The sequence below is a fragment of the Hylobates moloch genome, unplaced genomic scaffold (genome assembly GCF_009828535.3).
Source record: "Hylobates moloch isolate HMO894 unplaced genomic scaffold, HMol_V3 SCAFFOLD_1, whole genome shotgun sequence".
Taxonomy (NCBI): Eukaryota; Metazoa; Chordata; class Mammalia; order Primates; family Hylobatidae; genus Hylobates; species Hylobates moloch.
In genome coordinates, this window is record NW_026652276.1 from 193,054,082 (window position 1) to 193,076,562 (window position 22,481).

The 22,481-nt window shown below is 41.7% G+C and overlaps 2 protein-coding genes across 5 annotated transcripts in view; one reads left to right on the plus strand and one right to left on the minus strand.

The window, feature by feature from the left end:
- Positions 1-3,183, minus strand: part of DOCK4 (dedicator of cytokinesis 4) — a 475,993-nt gene extending 472,810 nt beyond the window's left edge. For all 3 annotated transcript variants that reach the window (XM_032761480.2, XM_032761481.2, XM_032761479.2), the window contains exon 1: positions 2,869-3,183. In XM_032761480.2, the coding sequence (XP_032617371.1) occupies positions 2,869-2,905 (37 nt within the window). In that variant the 5' untranslated portion in view covers positions 2,906-3,183. The remainder of the gene's footprint in view (positions 1-2,868) is intronic.
- Positions 3,184-3,462: 279 nt separating this feature from the next.
- The window catches only part of ZNF277 (zinc finger protein 277), a 140,975-nt gene continuing 121,956 nt past the window's right edge, over positions 3,463-22,481 (plus strand). The window contains exon 1 of one of the 2 annotated variants that reach the window (XM_032761483.2): positions 3,463-3,575. In XM_032761483.2, the coding sequence (XP_032617374.1) occupies positions 3,485-3,575 (91 nt within the window). In that variant the 5' untranslated portion in view covers positions 3,463-3,484. The remainder of the gene's footprint in view (positions 3,576-22,481) is intronic. The other variant, XM_032761484.2, reaches the window with a different exon arrangement.

A 22,481-nucleotide genomic window follows, 5' to 3' on the forward strand; every position in this document is an offset into this window, starting at 1 on the left:
CTAACTAGAATCTCCTAAGGTGAAGTTGCCTATCACTGTGCCTCTTACCATGTTTTCTAAAAGACAAAGTTCCCTGTTCCTCAGAACTATAACTTCATCACTATACCTTTTCCTAAAATCAGAACACTTACGACTGAGTATTCGTTGTTTTAATGAATTTAATCATTCATTAAATGGGACAGTGCCTATATATCAGATATGAAAAAGAATTTCCGTCTCTGATACATTTAATTACAGATATAAAATTTAAGTAATTTTACCCATGTTTACAGTATGCTGCTTGAAATTTAATCATAAGTATATAAAAGCATAATTATCTCGTACATGAGGGTATATAAAAAGTACCTTTACAGAAATATATAATTTATACTAAAACTTCACATATTCTGTTACAAAGACTGATTTATTTCAAAGAATGAAGAAACTAAATTACTATTACACCTGGTAACAAAAATCTGTGCCCATAAGATCTTTTCTTTAACGTCTGTAAGAACTACATGAGAAAAACACAAACATTAACCAAGGTTAAAAGAAAAAACAAACAACTTGCAATATAAGCAGCTACAAACAGTGCTCTCCATGGTGAAAAATAAAGTCCACACATAAGTATCCTAGCAAAAATTTCACTACACACACACACACACACACACACACACACCTAACAGATGGATTCTAAAAAACAGCTAAGCATTCCACAATCCAAATGCTCAAAAATTAATAATAAAGGTTAATTAACATTCTGGCACATGTGATATTGAGAACAGCAGCAGTAATTTGGGGCAAAAGACCCTCTCTCTGGCTCTCGTCCTTCATCTCATTCAACCTTTTTCTCAATTGTGAGCACACCCTTCTGCCTCCCCTACTCTGCAATCAAATCACAACCACCCAAAACCGAGGTGTCTGCTGCAGCCCAAAACATTTGACTGATAATATCCGGTTTGCCATTCCAGGAAATCCCAGAGTGGTTTTTAAGCCTCTGCCCACAGCTTGTAAAGAAAGGCAAGAGAGGAACTAATCGATACCAGCACCCCAGCTGTGACCTGGCACATGAAGAAATCAAGAAAATAAATCCCATCCATAATCTGTATAATTTAACACTTGGAAGAAAGCAACATCTGGGATCGACTCCAAGCAGGACAGTTTTGCCTGGATGGATCTGAGCTTCTTGCACTGAATGTTAAAGCCGCTTAGCAGGCAATGCCCTCTGGTCCCTCACCAGTCCAGCAAAGGGACTATCTTTTCCCTAGCAAGGGTTAATCTACCTCCCAAAAAAGGAGAGTGAGGAGAAGGAAAATAACAACTACTAACATCTACTCCTTGCCAGTAAAGAGGCTGGCAAAGACTCCCCTGACACTTTGAAGGAGGGAAAGCTGGAAACCTTTCCCAAAGGTGGGTTCAGGTCAAACTATTGTCTTGCTAATCAGTCACAATCCAGAATGGAAGCTAATGTGAAACGTGGGAATGACTTTGTTGAATCCTACAGTCCTTTCAATGGACCCCAAAGTCCTATCCCCAGGCAAAGTTGGGAAAAAAAAACAAAAATCCCCTCGGACTATGACTCCCCGGGAAGGCTTTCCAGATTTTTTAAATTGCAGGAAAATGAATTTAGAACCTAAGCAGATATGTACACATCACCTAAATCACTAGACCTGTCCTCAATTTTAAAACACACACACACACACACACACACACAAAGTACACCAGTCGGCAGAACAGGGCATTATAAGAAATAAAGAGTGTTAGTAAAATCCATAATGCTTTCTCTCTGTTAGACCTTCTGGGAGGTTATCATTGCATTTGGCCGGCTGCAGGCTTGTGGGAGAGCCTGGCTTCTTAATAGTCTCAACCCTAAAACGAGTAACTGTCAAGGGGCGACCCAGCTGAAATCAAACAACAAAAACGGGAACTGTAACCCGCCTGAAATCGGAGGAGGAAAAGGAAGGGAGACTCCTGTATTCATCAGTCAACATTAATGTCCTTTGTTGTTCACCTTTACACAGAACAGCGAGCGCTATCCTGTTCCTTTTTCTCCGAACGCCAGTGTCAGGGTACGCTTTCCTAAAAGCTATCTCCCTGCCCCCAAGAACCAGGCTTTCCGATCCCCCTCCCCATTATCACTCAGCAGCCCTGTACCGCCACACCGCCCCCACTGCCCTCACCCGGGGTCGAGAGGGTGGCCAGCAGTAAAAACACTGCTGAAGTACCCGTTCTCCTCCAAAGACCAAAGAACCGCAGATGTTGAAATTTACCAATGCCCCCGCCCCGCAACATACACACCCCATAAACCCGGGATCGCAGGGAGAGAGGAGGGTCAGAGAGGGCTCAGCCTGTCAGAGCGGCTCTCTCCAGGACCCTGCCACATTCCACACTCCGGGAATGTCGATCCGAGCCAGAGGGAAGGGTTTGCGCCTCCCTACTCTTTTGGGGGTGTTCTCTCTGCCCGAGTGTTGTCTCCCTCTCCACCCAGAGGAACCGTTGCAGCTCCCTGTCGCTTTAGGGAAGAAGGGTAAGGAAGGAGAGAAACTCCGTTCGCCTCCTCTTCCAACTTGACACACACATACACACGCCCAGTCGCCACTCCAGACTCCGCAGGCAGAGCCCGAAACGAGCGGGCCGGCCGCGCGCTACCCCAAGCTGTGCAGGCGCTCGGGGAACCAGTGAGGGGCGCGCCGAGCAGGCGGTGCGGGGCGAGAGCCTGGTGCGCAGCCCTCTGCCTGGAGCTGGCTCGGCAGAGCCCCGTACCCGCTGCGCGATGCCAGGATTAAGCATTTTCAACCGGGCGGAGCGAGAGGGGCGCGGGGGCAAGGACGAGAAATGCGCACTCGCTCGGGCCAGAGCAGAATAAAAGTTCGCCCCGCGGAGACTTACCCACGCCGTATTTCTCGTGCTCCGTAGGTATCCACATGGCTAAAGGGGCTCCTGGGTCTTCAGGCTTTGTAATCCCCGCGCCCCTTCTCCGGCTCACAACAATGCACAGTCCCCGAGCAGCGCTGCAGTGCCGGAGCCCGGCGGCTTCGCGCGGGCTGCGGGCGCTGGGCAGGATCTGTGCTGGAGGTTCCCGAGCCCAGCGTTGACACTGCGTCGCCCGCAGCTCTCCTGGCGGCGGCTGCTCACAGTCCTCCGACGCGCTCCCGGGGACCCGGCGGCGCAGTCATTGTTCTGATTCACTGAACTAAGCGAACACGCCGGGGGACTCTCCGGCTCACCCCCGCCCGCCAGCGCCTAGTCCAGCCCTCCCGTCTCAAGGCCCCGCAGCACGCTGGGAATTGTAGTTCTGGGCCTCCCCATCCCGGAAGTGGGCGCGGCAATTGTGGTTCGGGGCGGGGATTCACTTTTACTCATTACGTCCTATTGGTCCAGAGCGTGGCGTAGGTGTGGAGAAAACATCACGTCGACGGGGAGTTCGCCTCCAGTAGCGTTTCTATTGGTGTCACCCCCGCCTCCGCCCCGCCCCGCGGCCCTCCCTTTTCTTCTCTGCCGGGTAATGGCTGCTTCCAAGACCCAGGGGGCTGTCGCCCGAATGCAGGAAGACCGTGATGGGAGCTGCAGCACAGTCGGGGGTGTAGGTTATGGGGGTGAGTACGGTGCCCCGGAGGCGCGGCTGATGTGTCTTCCTTTCTCTATGACTGGGAGTGCAACGGACCTCTGGTCTGACCCTAGGAGCCGTTCAGCTCTGGGCCACCTGGGTTCAATTGGGCCCCACGGGTGGTGGCCCAGCGGGATGGGTTGGAGCCGGGGGGCGGCTACTTGGTTGGGGCTGTGCGGGGATGGCGCAGAGAATGCCAGGAAATGGCCTTTCCCTCCGCCGGGGAAGCTCCCTGAGCGTTTGTCTTCTGGTTTGGAGCTCCCAGTTTTGCGCTAGCTGCTGTGTGTGTTTGGTTCAGGTCTGGTTCGCGCGCGTGTGTTTGTAACTTTGGGATTAGCAGCTCTTTCTCCTCACCAGTACACTGCCTCGGTTTGCTTGGCTTGACCTCACAGATGTGTTTTATTTAGCTTCCGAAGAATTTCCAGTCGCAGACTGGTGGTCACTGCTCTCCACTCTACAGATTTGCCCAGTTTGTGGCCGAAGTGACCTCTGAAGGGAAAGTGTGTGTATCTCACAATCTCTCTGTAGATGATTAACTGCTCTGGGTGTTCTCCAGATTTGTATGTGGAGCCTGAGAGATCTTCCCAGTCTCTGGGTCCTTAGAGAAAGAAAAGGAAAGTGATAGATAATTTGCACTGGTGGCTTCAAAGAACATTTGAAAAGGGTTTTGAAAATCATCACAACTTTGGCTGTACCTGACTTTCAAGTTGTCCTGTGATCCACTGTAGGAATAAAAAACCAAATTTTGAAAGCTGCAGGTGGATTGTGTTTAGGACTCTTTTACCTTTGGTCTATCCCTCCCCCATTCCCCCCACCCCATTTTTGTCTTGATGTGTAATTTAGCACAAGTTGTCTTTTTCTGATGAACATGGTTTGGGGCTTAAATATAGTTCTCAGACTGTTGAGACTTTGTTTTTCGGTTTATTTGTTTTTGCTTTCACAGTTAAATTGATAGCATCTTAAATGTTTACCTCAGCGCACAGAGATGAAGTGCAGTTTTTCCCATTTCCCAACAGTGGAACTCCATACTCTGAAATTATTTTAGTACCTCTACCAAACAAATCTTTGGTAGTCTCCTGAGTTAAATATTGAGTTTAACACCCTAATCCTTTATTTTTGGGTTGGTTATATATTGGGCTATCTGATGGTAACAGACTATTACAGTTTCCCAGATTCTCAAAGTTCCAGAGGGCTACCAGCTTAAGATCTAAACATACACTCTTTGGTGAATTTATCTCACAGTCTAACTTATTTTAAAAAATGGCCAGAAACGGTGGCTCACGCCTGTAATACCAGCACTTTGGGAGGCCGAGGTGAGCGGATCACAAGGTCAGGAGTTCGAGACCAGCCTGGCCAATATGGTGAAACCCCGTCTCTACTAAAAATACAAAAATTAGCCGGGCGTGGTGGCGGATGCCTGTAGTCCCAGCTACTCGGGAGGCTGAGGCAGGAGAATCGCTTGAACCCGGGAGGCGGAGGTTGCGGTGAGCCGTGATCCACCACTGCACTCCAGCCTGGGAGACAGAGCAAGACTCTGTATCAAAAACAAAAACAAAAAAAAAAGGATATGCCTTTCAAAAATGTAAAATATTTTAAAATATTTATTTTTAGATTTTACAAGTTTAAAAGTTTTTAAAAGCACTTCAAACCATTCAGAAGTGTATGAAGTAAAAAAAAATGAAAATTCCTTCACCTCACAGTACCACTCCCCGAGTATTAAGTGATAAGAGTTTGGTACATATTCTTTCCAACATATTCTTTTTTTTTTAATCCTACAACCCGTATTCTGTTAAATCAACATATTCTTATATGACACACATCTATATGATTTGTTTTTTGTTTTTTTTTTTTTTGAGATGGAGTCTCGCTCTGTCAACCAGGCTGGGGTGCAGTGGCGCGATGTCGGCTCACTGCAAGCTCCGCCTCCCGGGTTCACACCATTCTCCTGCCTCAGCCTCCCGAGTAGCTGGGACTACAGGCGCCTGCCACCACGCCCGGCTAATTTTTTGTATTTTTAGTAGAGACGGGGTTTCACCATGTTAGCCAGGATGGTCTCGATCTGCTGACCTCATGATCCGCCCGTCTCGGTCTCCCAAAGTGCTGGGATTACAGGCATGAGCCACGGCGCCAGGCCTATGATTTGATTTTTATAATAAAAAGGGATAAATCTATATAAACTAAAAGATCTGCAACCTTCTTTTTTCTTTCAGCAGTCTATCATAGAAACCCTTCCACGTCAGTACATTTGTTTCCTTTTTTTTTAAGGACCGTGCCCATCGTATTCCAAAATATGAATGTACCATGCTTTAGCCATTCCCTTATAAATGAACATATAGTGTGACTTTAGTTTTTCAGTAATGTTGCAATGAACAGCTTTATGTACGTACATTCTTGCCCACTGGTTGTATATTTTGGGGGAAAATTGCTGGATCAAAGATTATGCAAGTTTAAAATTTTGACAGATGCCAGACTTTCCTCTTAAAATATATGCAGCATACATTGCCACCTGTAAGTATATGAGTGTTCTTTCCCCCATATTGTCACAAACTTTGAGGAAATAATCCAGGACCAATGTTTCAATGACTAGTAGATTGAATTAAGTAACTGATGAAAGCTTAGTTTTTGGTTCCAGTTTGTTTTCAATAAAAGTGTTGAGTAGTAGTGAATTTGCAGTATCTATAACATAAAAAAAAGTCTCACCCTGGGGGAGAACTATCCAGTATTCTCATTGACTTGTAGCAGTCAATAGGAGAAATTAATGGTTGATTTTTTATGTCGTTTTATAAGATAAAGTTGTCATTAAAAATTCTGCCTAATAACTGATGTATCATTCTGATACTTTTTCCAAAATCTTTTCAAAGCCAACAAAGCGTGATATAAATTTTAGGTGTAAATATTTATATTAAAAGTATATTTTTTGTTAGGCAGTCATTTAGATTATCAAGTATGTCTTTCTCTGTAAAAATCATACACCTTTTTGAATGAGTTCATGTCCTTTGTAGGGACATGGATGAAGCTGAAAACCATCATTCTGAGCAAACTATCGCAAGGACAGAAAACCAAACACCGCATGTTCTCACTCATAGGTGGGAATTGAACAATGAGAACACTTGGACACAGGGTGGGGAACATCACACACGGGAGCCTGTCGTGGGGTTGGGGGATGGGGGAGGGATAGCATTAGGGGAAATACCTAATGTAAATGATGAGTTAATGGGTGCAGCAAACCAACATGGTACATGTATATATATGTAACAAACCTGCATGTTGTGCACATGTACCCTAGAACTTAAAGTATAATAAAAATAAAATTTAAAAAAATATATACCTTTTTGACTTCTTGAAAACTGCTTCTTTTAAGAGATTTTCTTCTTGCTCTGATTAAAATGTTAGTCTGTGTGTATAATACCCCGGGACAGCGAGGCCTAGGAAGACTTTTTATAGAAATCCTTGCATTTCCTCAAAATCTCTGCTAAAGTGAGTCAGTGGGTGGGGTGCAGGCAGGTGCAACACTTTCACTGAGTCCATTGTGTTGCCAGACTTCTGTGGCTCCATCCTTCTCCAAGAAGGTCCGCAAATTGACGAGGTCAAGGATTTTTTGTGCTTTTTTTCATTTTTGTTTTTTGGTGTTTTTGTTTTGTTTGGTTTGGTTTGGTTTGGTTTGGTTTGGTTTGGTTTGAGACAGAGTCCTGCTCTGTAACCCAAGCTGGAGTGGAGTGGCACGATCTCGGCTCACTGCAACCTCCGCCTCCTGGGTTCAAGTGATTCTCCTGCCACAGCCTCCTGAGTAGCTGGGAATACGGGTGTGTGCCACCATGCCCAGCTAATTTTTATATTTTTAGTAGAGACAGGGTTTCGCCATGTAGGCAGGCTGGTCTCTAACTCCTGACCACAGGTGATCCACCCGCCTCGGCCCCCCGAAGTGCTGGTATTACAGGTGTGAGCTACTGCACCCGGCCCACTAGGTCAAGGGTTAAAGGACACTGCTTTACATACATTTGAACAGTAACCAGGGTTTCAATTTGTCTCCTAAAATTAAGAAAAGATAATAAATAGATTCAGCATCCCTCACCCGGTGTCATTGGCATTTGTTCTTTTGCTATTTTTAGTTAAAAGTCAGCAAGGTAGCATAATTTAATAATAATACATTTAGGAGGCTTTTGTGACTGAGGCTATTTCTTCTGAGTATTAATCTGTATCTCCATATTGTAATATTCTGTCAAAGTCAACTTTTTTCCCTCCGAATGCATGTTTAGTAGTTGATGATTTTGCTAATGCTTGGATTCTGGAGACCTTATTATCTGATGATTTTGGTAATGTTTATCTTCTAGAGAACTTACTATCTCATGTGTGATGTCTCTGGAAGAAAGGGGGAAGGATAGCAGGTGATGTAAACTCCTCATTCTTGTATTTCCTGTTTCAATAAATGGCATCTAGTCTAAGCTAGAAACCTAGGAAGCATCCTTGATTCCTAACTCACCCTCAGGTACTGAATTTGATCAGTTAGCAAGCTTTATTTTTCTGTGCCTTATTTTGAACCTGTTCCCTCTATTCTTTGCTACAGCCACTATGCTAATTCCATTACTAACCCTCACCATTACTGCTGAATTACCTACCTGCATCTCCCATACCCCAGAAAGTGCTCTTGAGAACCAGTCGTATGTGTGTTTGTCAGCCTGATTCTGTTCTTGGCGCATTGTTAATATTTAATAAATGTTTGACCAGAATGGAATTCTAGCCTGGACGATTGCAAAACCTTCCTGTTGATCTTGCTGACTCTTGACTTTACCTCCTTTAATCCACATTGTAAAACAAATATATTCATGGATCTCCACTTGAAATCTTCAGTGTAATTCTGCTACATGTATAATTAGGTCCAAACTCTCTGTGTGGCATTTAAGATTCTAATCTACTTGTCTAGCCTCATCTTCAGTCACCTGCTTCCTTTCCCATATCTCCATTACCCACTTACCATGTCACACTGTAGTTATTTTTTGGCAACTTTGTCTACCCCAGTGGACAGTGAACTTCTTGAGGTCAAGAGTTGTCTTATTTCACTTTTGTACATCCAGTGTTTATCAAAGCTGTATACAGTGAACATTGTATAACAGTCTAATGTTAGAATATGCTTGAAATTTATTCAAGGCATTTAGATTGGCGACTATTTTGAGCAGAGGAACTGAAATAGAATAAAAAACTGAATAGATGTTTTATGCTTGTGAAAGGTATGCATACCAACTAAAATGCAAAATATCAGAAAGATGATATTCTGTCAAGGTGATCATAGTTAGCATTTAAGGATAGTTTTTCAGTTTTTTAAAATGAAGTTTTAATGTTGTTTAAATAATAATTACATTTTTTAAAAGAATAATTTAGATCTGGCCTTTATAACTTTAAGCCTGTAACTGAATGACCTACCACATGGACCTTGAATTCTGTCTTTCATCATCTATATGGCTGTTACCAATTTTCTACAGGCTGTCGTTCTATTTCTATAAACCATTAAGTCCAGTCTCATATATTTGACCTGGCAAAGAGGACTAGACCTTATTTTGACAAAACTGTATTTAAATTCCAATTCTGACATTTAAAAGCTGTGTAACATAGGTTTATCATATGTGCTGCCACATTTATGAAAATGTCTGTATAATACCTGTCTTACCGTTATTGTGATTATTTCATATTTATATATTTATGAAAGCCCGGCATATTTCCTGTTGTAAAGTCGGACTTCAGTAAGTATTAGTTGCTTTCATTATAAAGGTATGCCCAATTATAAAGATATGCCTATCAAGAACTGCCTGCTCTTTGATACTGTATTCACTTAGGAAGCAATCTAAATTGTGGAGTAACCCTGGGGAAGCTTAGGAATGTGTTGGTGGTAACTGCTTATGCTGTCAATGCTTTCCTGGAATTTGGGAGTTGTCAGAGTGTCTGTCGGTGCTACATACTAGTATTACAACTATGTGCTCTGCAAGCCTTTATATTATCTTCTGTATCCTCTCTCACTTTCTATACAGTGCTACTCTACTCACACCCAGCTCCCCACCCCCACACACGCACTGACACTCAAAGTCATCAAGAAACTCAAGTAACATTGTATACTGGGATTGCCTCACAAGGTATAGGCTGTGGGATGTCAGAGAAGATAAGAATTATAGAAACTACTCTTGTAGGTCTTGTTTGGTGATATGGTTTGGCTGTGTCCCCACCCTAATCTCATCTTGAATTCCCATGTGTTGTGGGAGGGACCCGGTGGGAGATAATTGAATCATAGGGGCAGGTCTTTCCCGTGCTGTTCTCATGATAGTGAATAAGTCTCATGAGATCTGATGGTTTTAAATAGAGGAGTTTTCCTGCACAAGCTCTCTCTGCTGCCATCCATGTGAGACATGACTTGCTCTTCCTTGCCTTCCACCATGATTGTAAGGCTTCCCCAGCCATGTGAAACTCTAAGTCCAATTAAAACCTCTTTCTTTTGTAAATTGCCCAGTCTTGGGTATGTCTTTATCAGCAGCATGAAAATGGACTAATACATTTTGTATAAGATTCTGAAGAGGCCTTATTTAAAGTGTTCTTTTATTTTCCTATGACATATCAGTGGGACCCAACTTGTAGGATATTTAGAGAAGAGCTCTTATTAAAAGGGATATTATAATAATGATGATGTGTATGATAGCTAACATTTTTTTGAGCACTAACTGTGCCAGGTACTGTTTCAAATGCTTTTATAGGTATTATCTCATTTCATCTTCACAGCAACCCCTAGGTAGTCATATTATGCTTTTTATGTACAAATGAGGAAACTGATGAAAAGAGTAGCTTGCCCAAAGTCACACAATAACTGAAAAAAGACTTTTATCCTATGCACGGTTGTAATGATGTCTCATAGTAACTAAATTCCATTGAATGAGGTCTGAAACAGACTTTTCTTACACATAAATATGCTCTAAAGCCAATGTTACCATAGAAAGGCAGTATGGAATAGTGAAAAGATTTTAAAATCAGGCCAACTTAGGATGAGATTCTAGTAAACCTCTGAACTTCAGTTTCTCTAATGTAAAATGAGTAATACTGTATCTATATTGCTGGGATGTGGAAATGATTAGGTGAGATGATATAATAGTTTGGTCTTCAATTGTGACTGTTATTTCAGTCATAGGTATAGGCACATCTTTGGCATATGTGCCAGAAGTGATACAAGTGATTTTAATATGTCTTCTGCACTTGAAGAGCAGGTTATTATTGAGGGATTTGATGGGTCAGATACCGAATTACATACACTTATTGTGTTGACCTTGACCTTCCATTCATGGAAAAGAATAGTGCTGCCCTTTACAACACACACTCATACACTTCCATCTGGAAAAACTGTAAAGAGGATGTCAATCAGATTCATATAATAGAAATCATACTCTCTTCTAAATATAAATCACAAGTATATAGAAACAAGCCATGTGCATAAAATGCTATCTCCAGTGATTAAATCTTTAAATGTTTCTATTACCTCTTCTTACAGAACTTTGCCACAAAATTAGGGTTCAGTTTTGACTTATTTGATAAACTTATCAGACTCTGAATGAGTTGGCATGTCATTGACAGTACCTTAAAGACTTGCCACCTCATGCTGAAACAAGTATGTTCTACTGACCTACTTGACCCAAAGGTGAGCAGGGCAGCTTTTTTCAGAAGTGGTGATAGATTTGACTGATCAGTCTTCTGTTTTTCTTTACATCTCACTGATCATCTTTGTGACTAGTGACATTTATTTGCAACATAGGCAGCTGGGGTTGAATGATATCTTTGGCTGTAGGAACCAAGTAAAGTTTTCTAGAGCTAAACAGGATTTAAACCTTTGCTTCATGGGGTGAAGGGAGGATGGAAAAGAGGGAGTCAACAATTGACAAGTGGTAAAATATTTAAAATTTTATAGGATAATGTGGGATACTATTAAGCTTTCTCCATAAGTAGCATATTTAAAATAATCAATGTACAATATTGAATCAGTAAAATATGTAGAAGGAAAAATTGGAATAGGAGTCAGAAGACCTGGATTCTGCATCTGAATTTGTAGCTTTTTAGCAATGTGAACTTGGGGAAAATCGTTTAACCTCTCTGAGCCTCAGTTTCATCAGGGAAAAAAAAATGATGTTGATATTATTCGGAGGTGTGGTGAGGGCAGAGTATGTTAAAGCACTCTATGAATCTTGAGGCACTATGGAAATATAGGGACAAATGATGCTACTGATAAAGGTCTGTCTCAAGAGGCAGTAGCGAGTACAAGCCCAAGCTTTAGACTTGGATAAACTGGAATCAAAAGGAGCTGTCAGCTAAAAGCTGCATGACCCTGAGCAAGTAATAGGACCTCCTTATTACTATCATGGCTGCTGCTGCTGCTGCTGCTACTGCTACTACTACTACTACTACAAAAGCTTGGATGTAACTTTAAAATGATTACAAACTAATCAAAGAACATTAAAGCTGGAATCAAGACAAATCCCACATTATACAATATATAAACTCTGTAAGGACAGGAACTGTTAAATATACCTTTAACCTCATCCTCTGGGACAGTGTCATGTTGTGATGGCATTTGGTGGTGTTTGGCAACTGTGAATCAGCCCCATGCTGCATTCTATATGGGATACAAATGAAGAACCCCTAGCCTTATCTATGTGGACATCTCAGTGTAGTTGGTGGACTCTGCATCCCTGTCTCACTGGAGCTAGTAAGAGTCTCTTCTAGTTCCATATAGCACTGTGGGATGAAGTGGATACATTTGAATCTGTGATATGCATGCCTTGCCAGAGGCACTGAGCATACTAAAGCTTTTACATGTGTTTATTTTTAAAAGAAAGGAAATTCTTGTTTTGCCTCCTTGTTTCTTTAATACTGTCCTCATTTCATGTTTTTTTCTTAACTGAAAGAACTCTCCCCTCCCTACAAGTAATCACAGAGGCCCTGCCTTTAAAAACCTTTTTTTAGTATTTTTATCCAAATAGATTTGTTTTTTTACTAGTAAAGATCTCAGAATTGTAATTGTGGTTATTTAACACAGTCTTCTTTTATGTAATAAGCTGCTATTCACCAGTAATAGCCAATTAGAAAAGAAAATATCCTGTACCCGCTAATCATAATTACCATTATAAAGCAATTAATAGTAGGAACTGTTGCTGAACTGTAACATAACATCAATCAAGCTGTCTTTGCCAAGGCACTGTACAACTGATTTTCTCAAATGAAGGAGGTGAGGGGAAGGAAAGGAAGGTGAGAGTCTGCAGGCTTATTTGAATTTCTTTCAAACCAGTTTATGTATGACTTTTGAATGCTTTTTAAATATGCACCCACTCACAAAGGAAAGTAATGCTAATAATGTACTGGGACATTGAGTTATTTTTCCAGCAGCAGTGGTCATAGACAGTACAGCTTTGCAAAAAGCTCACTGGACAAGGAATCAGAAGAACTAGGTTTTTTTTTGTTTGTTGTTTGTTTGTTTGTTTTTTGTTTTTTTAGACAGGGTCTCACTCTTTTGCCCAGGCTGGAGTGCAGTGGCATGATCTCAGCTCACTACAACCTCTGCTTCCCGGGCTCAAGCCATCCTCCCACCTCAGTCTCCTGAGTAGCTGATACTATAGGTGTGTGCCACCATGCACGGCTAATTTTTGTATTTTTTGTAGAGGTGAGGTTTCACCATGTTGCCAAGGCTGGTCTCGAATTTCTGAGCTCAGTGATCCACCCACCTCAGCCTCATAAAGCGCTAGGATTTTAATCCCACTTCTCCTTCCAACTGACTGTGATTTTAGAGAAGTCATTAGCACTCCTGGTTAAGATTTCCTGGTTTGTAAATGAGGGAGTGAGATTATGTTAGCATCCTTTCAACTCCATCTTCCAGTATCAGTAAAAGAAAGAGGAGGTAGGTTTACAGCTCGGGAGCTGACGTAATTCAATCCTAGCATCTGTAAAAAGAAAAAGAAAAATCTGGATATGGCCTGAAGGATTAGTTGCATATGTGTGTGTCATTGATCAGGTGTATCAGGTTAGAAAATTGGCTGAGAACCACTGCAGTAGATGTCTTCTGGGATCCTTTACTCTGAGACAATATGGATTGATTATTAGGATGCATCCTATCTCACTCTCCTTTCCATTCGTAATAAACAGTGCAAATCTGAAAGAGCTATTGATAGAACTGAGGTTTCATTCATTCAAAAATTTTATTTAGCATCTGCTATGTGCAAACTTCTTTATTCTGAATGCTGTAGAATACAAAAATGAGAATAACATTGGTCTTGCCATCAAGGATCTTATGACCTAATAGGGAGGATATAAGAAGTACATATTACAAGGTAGAAAGTGCTAGGGAACATTAGAGCAATATAGATAGAGTTATGCAAAAAAGAGATTATTCCCAACAGGTGGCACTGGGCCTTGAAGTTTAATAATATTTGGACATACAGAAACAAGGAAAAAGTGTTATAGGCCTACACAAAGGGAGGGAGCAATAGAAAAACTAAGGGCATATACAACAAGTATCAAGTCAATTCATTTTGCCTAGAGAAAATGATAAGTAAATGGCAGCAATGGAAAAGAAGTCTGGAAATGTAAATTGAAAGTAGATCATACTATCTCAGATGTTAGAACTTGATTATGCAGACTGAAACTGCCTTTGCAAAAATTATAGCAGAAAATTATTGCAGTGAGAGACATCTGACCTAACCGACTCTATCTTGCTTCTAACCTCCAAGCTGCCGGTGTTCATTCCTGGATGTGGGCTGAACTAACTTTGGGAGGAGCTTAGTTCATAGTTTAACTTGGAAACAAAGAGATAACAGCCCTTTCCCAAAACAAACCCCCTTCTTGCCTGGCGAGTAGACTGCCTTTTGCAGGACTAACTAAATTAACCACCAGATTAAAAATTATGGTTTAGTAGTCATGCAGCTAGAGGCCACAAGGTTCTAAACCTCCTCAGTTGTTCCTAGGAATATCATCACTATTGTAAAACCTAAGATTAGTGCTTGAGATATTTTCCAGACCCTGCACTCAGTGGGTCAGCTGGGACCACCGTGTCAATAAACTGGCTCATCCGGTCTTGTGGCCGCCACCCAGAAACTGACTTAGCGCAAGAAGACAAGTTTGACTCCCTATGATTTCATCTCTGACCTGACCAATCAGCTCTTACCACTTTCCGATTCTCTATCCAACAAATTATCCTTAAAAATTCCGATCCCCATTTGGGGAGATTGATTTGAGTAATAATAAAACTCCAGTCTCCTGTACAGCTGGCTGTGCATGAATTTAACTCTTCTCCATTTCAGTTCCCCTGTCTTGATAAATCGACTCTGGGCAGTGGGCAAAATGAACTTATTGGGTCTTGAAACTTTGAAGAAAAGGAATAACAAGATCAAAGTTTAATCAGGTAACAATGTACTGGAGGGGGAAAGTTAAGTCAGGAGTCCTTGCTAAAGCAAGAGTTAATGAAGAACCACACTAGACTTCAGTAACTTGCCGTTGTTTTTTGTTTTGTATTTTAGAATTTTTTAATTGACAATTAAACGTATGTATTATGTACAGCATGATGTTTTGATGTATGTATTAATATACACTGTGGAACGGCTAAAATAAGCTAATTAACCTTGCATACTTATCATTTTTTTGTGGTGAGAACGTTTAAGATTTACTCATAGCAATTTCAAGTATACAGTACAGTGTTATTAGTAATAGTTACCCTGTTGTACGGCAGATCTCCTGAACTTTTTCCTGACTGAAATGTTGTATCTTTCCACCAACATCTCTCCAATCTTCCCCTCCCACTAGCCCCTGGTACCTATCATTCATTGTACTCTCTGCTTCTATGAATGTGACCATTTTAGATTTCACATACAAATGAGATCACGCAGTATGTATCTTTTTCTGTCTGTCTTATTTAACTTCACATTCTCCAGGTTTATTCATGTTATCACAAATGGCAGGATTTCCTTCTTTCGTAAGGCTGAATGACACTGTATTGTGTATATATATGCACCACATTTTCTTTATCTGTTCGTCCATTGATGGACACTTAGCTTGGTTCTTTATCTTGGCTATTGTGAATAATGCTGCAGATATCTCATAGGCACACTGATTTCATTTCCTTCAGATATGTACCCAGAAGTAGATTCATTGGATCATATGGTAATTCTATGTTTAATTTTTTGAGGAACCTCCATGCTGTTTTCCATAATGGCTATATTACTTTACATTCCCACCAACAGTGTACAGAGTTGCCTTTTCTCCACACTCTCTCCAATGCTTATCTCTTGTCTTTTTGATAATAGCCATCCTAACAGGGGATATCTCTTTCTGATTTTAATATGCATTTCTCTAATGATTAGTGACGTTGAGCATTTCTTCATATACCTGTTAGCTTTTTCCTTTAGTTGCCTGTGCTTTTGGGGTCATGTACAAAAAATCTTTGGCCAGACTAATGTCAAGAAACTTTTGCCCTATTTTTTCTTCTAGGATTTTTACAGTTTCAGGTCTTAGGTTGAAGCCTTTAATCTACTTTGAGTTGATTGTTATATAGGAGGTGAAATAAGGGTTCAATTTCATTCTTCTTTATGTGGATATCCAGTTTTCCTTACACCATTTATTGAAGAGATTGTCCTTTCCCCCATTATGTATTCTTGGCACCCTTATCAAAGATCAGTTGACCATAAATGCACAGATTAATTTCTGGGTTCTCTGTTCTGTTTCATTGGTCCATGTGTCTATTTTTATACCAGTACCTGGATTTTTGGGTTTTGTTTTCATTTTGAGATAGAGTCTCACTCTATTGCTCAGGCTAGAGTGCTCTGTCTCCCAGGCTAGAGTGCAGTGGCACAATCACAGCTCACTGCAGCCTTGAGCTATTGGGCTCAAGCAGTCCTCCCACCTCAGCCTCCTGAGTAGCTGGGATTACAGGTGTGCACCATCACACCTGGCTAATGTTTAAAATTTTTTGTAGAGGGAGGTCTCACTATGTTAGCCCAGTCTGGTCTCCAACTCCTGGGTTCAAGCAATCCTCCTGCCTTGGCCTCTCAAAGTGTTGAGATTACAGGTGTAACCCACCAAACCCAGCTGCTATGCTGTTTAGATTACTACAGTTTGGTAGTAGATTTTGAGATCAGGTAGAGTGATGCCTCCAGTTTTGTTCTTTTTGCTCAACATTGCTTTGGCCATTCCTGGTCTTCTGTGGTTCCATATGAATTTTAGGATTGTTTATTCTGTTTCTGTGAGAAATGTCATTGAAATTTTATTAAAGATTGCATTGAATCTGTAGATCATTTTGAGTACTGTGGACATTTTAATATTCTTCTAATCCGTAAGCATGGCATATCTTTCCATTTGTTTGTTTCCTCTTCAATTTCTCTCATCAGTGTTTTATAGTTTTCCCTGTACAGTTCTTACAACTCTTTAGTTAATTATTCCTAAGTATTTTTTTTTTGCACGATTGTAAATGGTATTTCTTTTTCAATTTGTATGTTAGTGTATAGAAATGCTGATGATTTTTGCCTGTTGATTTTGTATCCTGCAACTTTACTGAATTCGTTTATCAGTTCTAACAGTTTTTTGGTAGAGTCTTTAGGGTTTTCTGTATATAAGAGTATGTTGTTTGTACACAAAAAAAAAATTTAACATTTGATTTTGATGGCTTATCCTTGTGTAACTGTTCTGGCTAGGGCTTCAATACTGTGGTGAGTAGAGGTGGTGAGCATGGGCACCCTTGTCTTGTTCCCTATTTTAGAGAAAAAGCTTTTAACTTTTCACTGCTGAGTATGTTAGCAAGGCCTTATTCAGAGACAGGACTAGCTGGATTTCCTAGGCCGACTGAGAATCCCTAAGCCTAGCTGGGAAGGTGACCGCATCCACCTTTAAACATGGGGCTTGCAACTTAGCTCACACCCGACCAATCAGGTAGTAAAGAGAGCTCACTAAAATGCTAATTAGGCAAAAACAGGAGGTAAAGAAATAGCCAATCATCTATCACCTGAGAGCATAGGAGGAGGGACAATTATCAGGATATAAACCCAGGCATTCGAGCCAGCAAGGGCTACCCTCTTTGGGTCCCCTCGCTTTGTATGCGAGCTCCGTTTTCACTCTATTAAATCTTGCCAACTGCACACTCTTCTGGTCCGTGTTTGTTACGGCTCGAGCTGAGTTTTGCTCTTTGTCCACTACTGCTGTTTGCCACCATCGCAGACCCGCCGCTGACTTCTACCCCTCCAGATCCAGCAGGGTGTCCGCTGTGCTCCTGATAGAGTGAGGCGCCCATTGCCGCTCCTGATCGGGCTAAAGGCTTGCTGTTGTTCCTGCATGGCTAAGTGCCTGGGTTCATCCTAATCGAGCTGAACACTAGTTGCTGGGTTCCACGGTGACCCACGGCTTCTAATAGAGCTAGAACACTCACCACATGGCCCAAGATTCCATTCCTTGGAATCCGTGAGGCCAAGAACCCCAGGTCAGAGAACAAGAGGCTTGCCGCCATCTTGGAAGCAGCCTGCCGCCGTCTTGGGAGCTCTGGGAGGAAGGACTCCCCGGTAACATTATATATGGCAGTGGTCTCCAACCTTCTTGGCACCAGGGACTGGTTTTGTGGAAGACAATTTTTCCACAGACTGGGTTTTGGGATGATTCAAGCACATTACATTTATTATATACTTTATTTCTATTATTATTAATACTTACCATAATAAAGAATCAGTGGGAGCCCTGAGCTTGTTTTCCTGCAACTAGACAGTCCATCTGGGGGTGATGGGAGACAGTGACAGACCATCAGGTGTTAGATTCTCATAAGGAGTGTGCAACCTAGATCCCTTGCATGCACAGTTCACAATAGGGTTCACACTCCTATGAGAGTCTAATGCTGACACTAATCTGACAGGAGGCAGAGCTCAGCTTCACTCACATGCAGCTCACCTCCTGCCATGTGGCCCAGTTCCTAACAGGCCACGAACCAGTACTGGTTGGGGACTCCTGATAAATGGCCTTTATTGTGTTGAGGTAGATTCCTTCTTTACTTTTAATCATGAAGATACGTTGAATTTTGTTAAAATACTTTCTCCACATCTATGGAGTCATATATTTTTTGTCCTTCATTCTATTAGCATGGTTTATCGCATTTATAGATTCATGTATTTTGAACCATCTTTATATCCCTGAGATGAATTCCACTTGATTTTGGTGAATGATTCTTTCAGTGTGCTGTTGAATTCAGTTTGCAACTATTTTGTTGAGTATTTTGTCCATCAGGGATATTGCCCTGTACTTTTGTTCTCTTGAAGTGTCCTTGTCTGGCTTTGGTATCAGGGTGATACAGACCTTGTAAAATGAGTTTGGAAGTGGTTCCTCCTCTTCAGTGTTTGGGAAGAGTTTGAGAAGCATTGGTGTTAGTTCATCTTTAAATATTTGGTAGAATTCAGTGGTGACATCATTAGGTCTTGGGCTTTTCTTTCATGGGAAAGCTTTTGTTACTGAATTAATCTCCTTACCTGATATTGAGCTGTTCACATTTTCCCTTTCTTCATAATTGAGTCTCGCTAGGTTCTAAGTGCATAGAATTTATCCATTTCTTCTAGGTTATCCAATTTATTGCCATATAATTGCTCATAGTATCCTCATGACCCTTGTATTTCTGTGGTATCAGCTGTGATATCTCCTTCGTTTATGATTTTATGTATTTGAGGCTTCTGTCTTTTTTTTCTTAGTTAGCTTAGCTAGGGGTTTGTCAATTTTGTGTATCTTTTCCAGAAATCAACTTTTAGTTGTGTTGATCCTTTCTATTATTTTTCTAGTTGTTACTGTGGGACTGAGTACTGCAAGCCTGCGCTTAGGATGTGAATAGGCATGTGTGATGGTTAATACTGAGTGTCAACTTGATTGGATTGAAGGATACGAAGTATTGATCCTGGGTGTGTCTGTGAGGGTGTTGCCAAAGGAGATTAACATTTGAGTCAGTGGGCTGGGAAAGGCAGACCCACCCTTAATCTGGGTGGGTACCATCTGATCAGCTGCCAGCACAGCTAGAATATAAACAGGCAGAAACATGTGAAAAGAGAGACTGGCCTAGCCTCCCAGTCTGCATCTTTCTACCATGCTGGATGCTTCCTGCCCTCGAACATCGGACTCCAAGTTCTTCAGTTTTGAAACTCAGACTGGTTCTCCTTGTTCTTCAGCCTGCCGATGGCGTATTGTGGGACCTTGTGATCGTGAGTTAATACTTAATAAACTCCCCTTTATATGTATATATTTCATTAGTTCTGTCCCTCTGGAGAACCTGACTAATGCAGCATGTCTCCCAGCTGATCCCTGGCTAGGCAGCACTACTGTCATTCCACAGCTGATAGGCTTGAAGATGAGATTCGGGGCCATTTCAGGAACTGCTATTGGACTGAGGTTTGCAAGCTGGCCCAGGGGACTCAGAATGGTGTGTCTCCCTCTGTGTCTTTGTTCCAGGAACACTGATCTAGGACTGTAGCTGAGAAGGCCTGGAGCCAAGTTAAAGGATCCTTTTAGGGTCCACAGCAGAGACTGAGGTCAACAGGTCTGTCTCCCTAGGCACTAGTATGTGTGACTTTTCCCAGACTCCCTGGTGGATAGTTTTGGAAGAAGCCCAAATCCAAATGGAGCTGTAGCCAAGCCCACAGGGAGACAGGGTCATTTCCAAGTCCGGAGGCCAGATCACAGTTCATGAGCCTGCCACCTGGTTGTAGGTTTGCCCTCTCAAAACGATCCTTCTAGGTTTTAGACTCCACTGGGGTTTTAGAAACTCCTGCCTAAATCCCAAGGGTCCCACAAAGGCACTTTTGTCCAGGGATGGCTGCAAAATTTTTTGAGAGAAGCAGGGATACAAGCAGGGGACCTCCTATTCCACTGTCTTGCCGACCCAGAATTCTCTGGTTAGAATGTTTTAAAGTAGGTATTACGGACAACCGTAGTCAGAGGAAGGCTTTCAGAAGCAATTGGGGTTGCAGTCTTCCTTGTCACATTCAAAAGGAAAGAGCTTTGGCCTTGTTAATAAAGTCAGAGCATAGCTGACTCCTGTAAGGAAATTTCTGAGATTAGAAAAATGTGCTGGGACAGAGCAGGTTGTATGTGAAGACTCTGTCTACTTTAATAAGTTGGGTTCTACTCGGGCACTGTCATTTAGAATGCCCAGATGACTGCAGGCAGAGTACGCCATAGAGATTAGACAGGCATCAGTTAGAATACAGACAAGTAAAGAGATCTGGTAGCGGGTAGTATTAAAGAAAAACTAGAGCTGGACAGTAAACTGGTAGAAAAAATATTTTACTCAGGAACTCTTACAGTAGAGAAGGGGTGTCCTATCTTTTGGCTTCCCTGGGCCACATTGGAAGAAGAATTGTCTTGGACCACACATAAAATACACTAACACTTACAATAGATAATGAGCTTTAAAAAAGTGTAAACAAATTTCATAGTGTTTTAAGAGAGTTTATGAATTTGTGTTGGACCTCCTTCAAGGCCACCCTGGGCTGTGTGTGGCTCATGGGCCAGGGATTGGACAAGCTTGGGAGGAAAAGACACCTCGGTATAAAACTGGGCTCAATTCCTAATACAACATGGAAAAGTGGGAATTTATAGTCAAGAAATAGGTTGGAGGGTTTGGGAGATGGAAAATCACTAAGAGGAAACATCAGGGATAAGGGGGGATTCCTGCTGAAGGCAGGCCAGGGTAATCAGATATCACCTGGGTAAGAGATGATGAAGTTTGTCAGCTATTGAGGGTGGTGAGATATTGAGGATGGAGGATTCTCTCTAAACTGATGTAGCAGGATTCTTGATAAAACTGAACTATGCAGATCTGGCAAGGACAGGGCCTAGTCAGGAAAAGGGTTCAGAGGAACATGACTAAAATATGGTCAATGAGTCTTTGTTCAGTAGCAAGGACACAGCTACAAGTAAACTGGACTTTAGGGACAGGACTCAAGTTATTAAAAGTCCTGAAAAAAATTTAGGGCTGGGTGTTTTGGTGGCTCACACCTGCAATCCCAGCATTTGGGGAGGCCGAGGCAGGAGGATTGCTTGAGGTCAGGAGTTCAAGACCATCTTGGGCAACATAGCTAGACCCTGTCTCTAAAAAAGAAAATTGCAAAAGCAACAAATATAGAGGAAGATGGATTCTGGATGAGGCATCAAGTCAAGAAGTGATAGAATCAGGGCAACAGATTGAGAGCTCAATTACTGGAAATGGAATTAAAGTTGAGGTTTGGTTTCAAGCAGTTAGTCATGTGTCCAGTGACTAGCATCCTAGAACCAGGTAGAGATGAGGCCAAGAAAACTGGGTTGATGCAGAGCCATTGGCTTGAGGCTGGAACAGAGCCAAACCAATGGTGGGCTTAGGGACTCCTGCCATGCTGATTAGTGGTATTGGCAGGGGCTTAGTGCCAGGCAAGTCATTACAGTTGCCCATATGGCCACTGAACTTCTAACCCTGAGCTCATTAATCCTGAATAATCAGCCAGTTGTAATATAATTCTCAAGTATAAGTAATAATACCCTTTCTTTTTCATGACCTCTAAAGTACAAGGGATTTGCTGCAGAGAAAGATCCCTGTTCTTGATTATGTTTCCTTGTGAAATATCTCAGAGTTTATTGATAGAACACATTAAATTATAATGTTAATAATTTTCCCGTTTATATTTTTAGATGTCAGTAGTTATATTTGTTTCTACAAATAGGGCACAATTATGTTTTTCTTTTCTTTGTGTAAATCCCAGAGTACATCCAACCATGCATATTTACATGTTCTTGGAGCCTAAATCAATTAAAAATTAAAGACAAACTAAGACCTTTAGGTAATGGACTGAAAAATTCATTTCATGCTTTTAAGATATTTTAATAGAAATTCATGTTCTCTTGT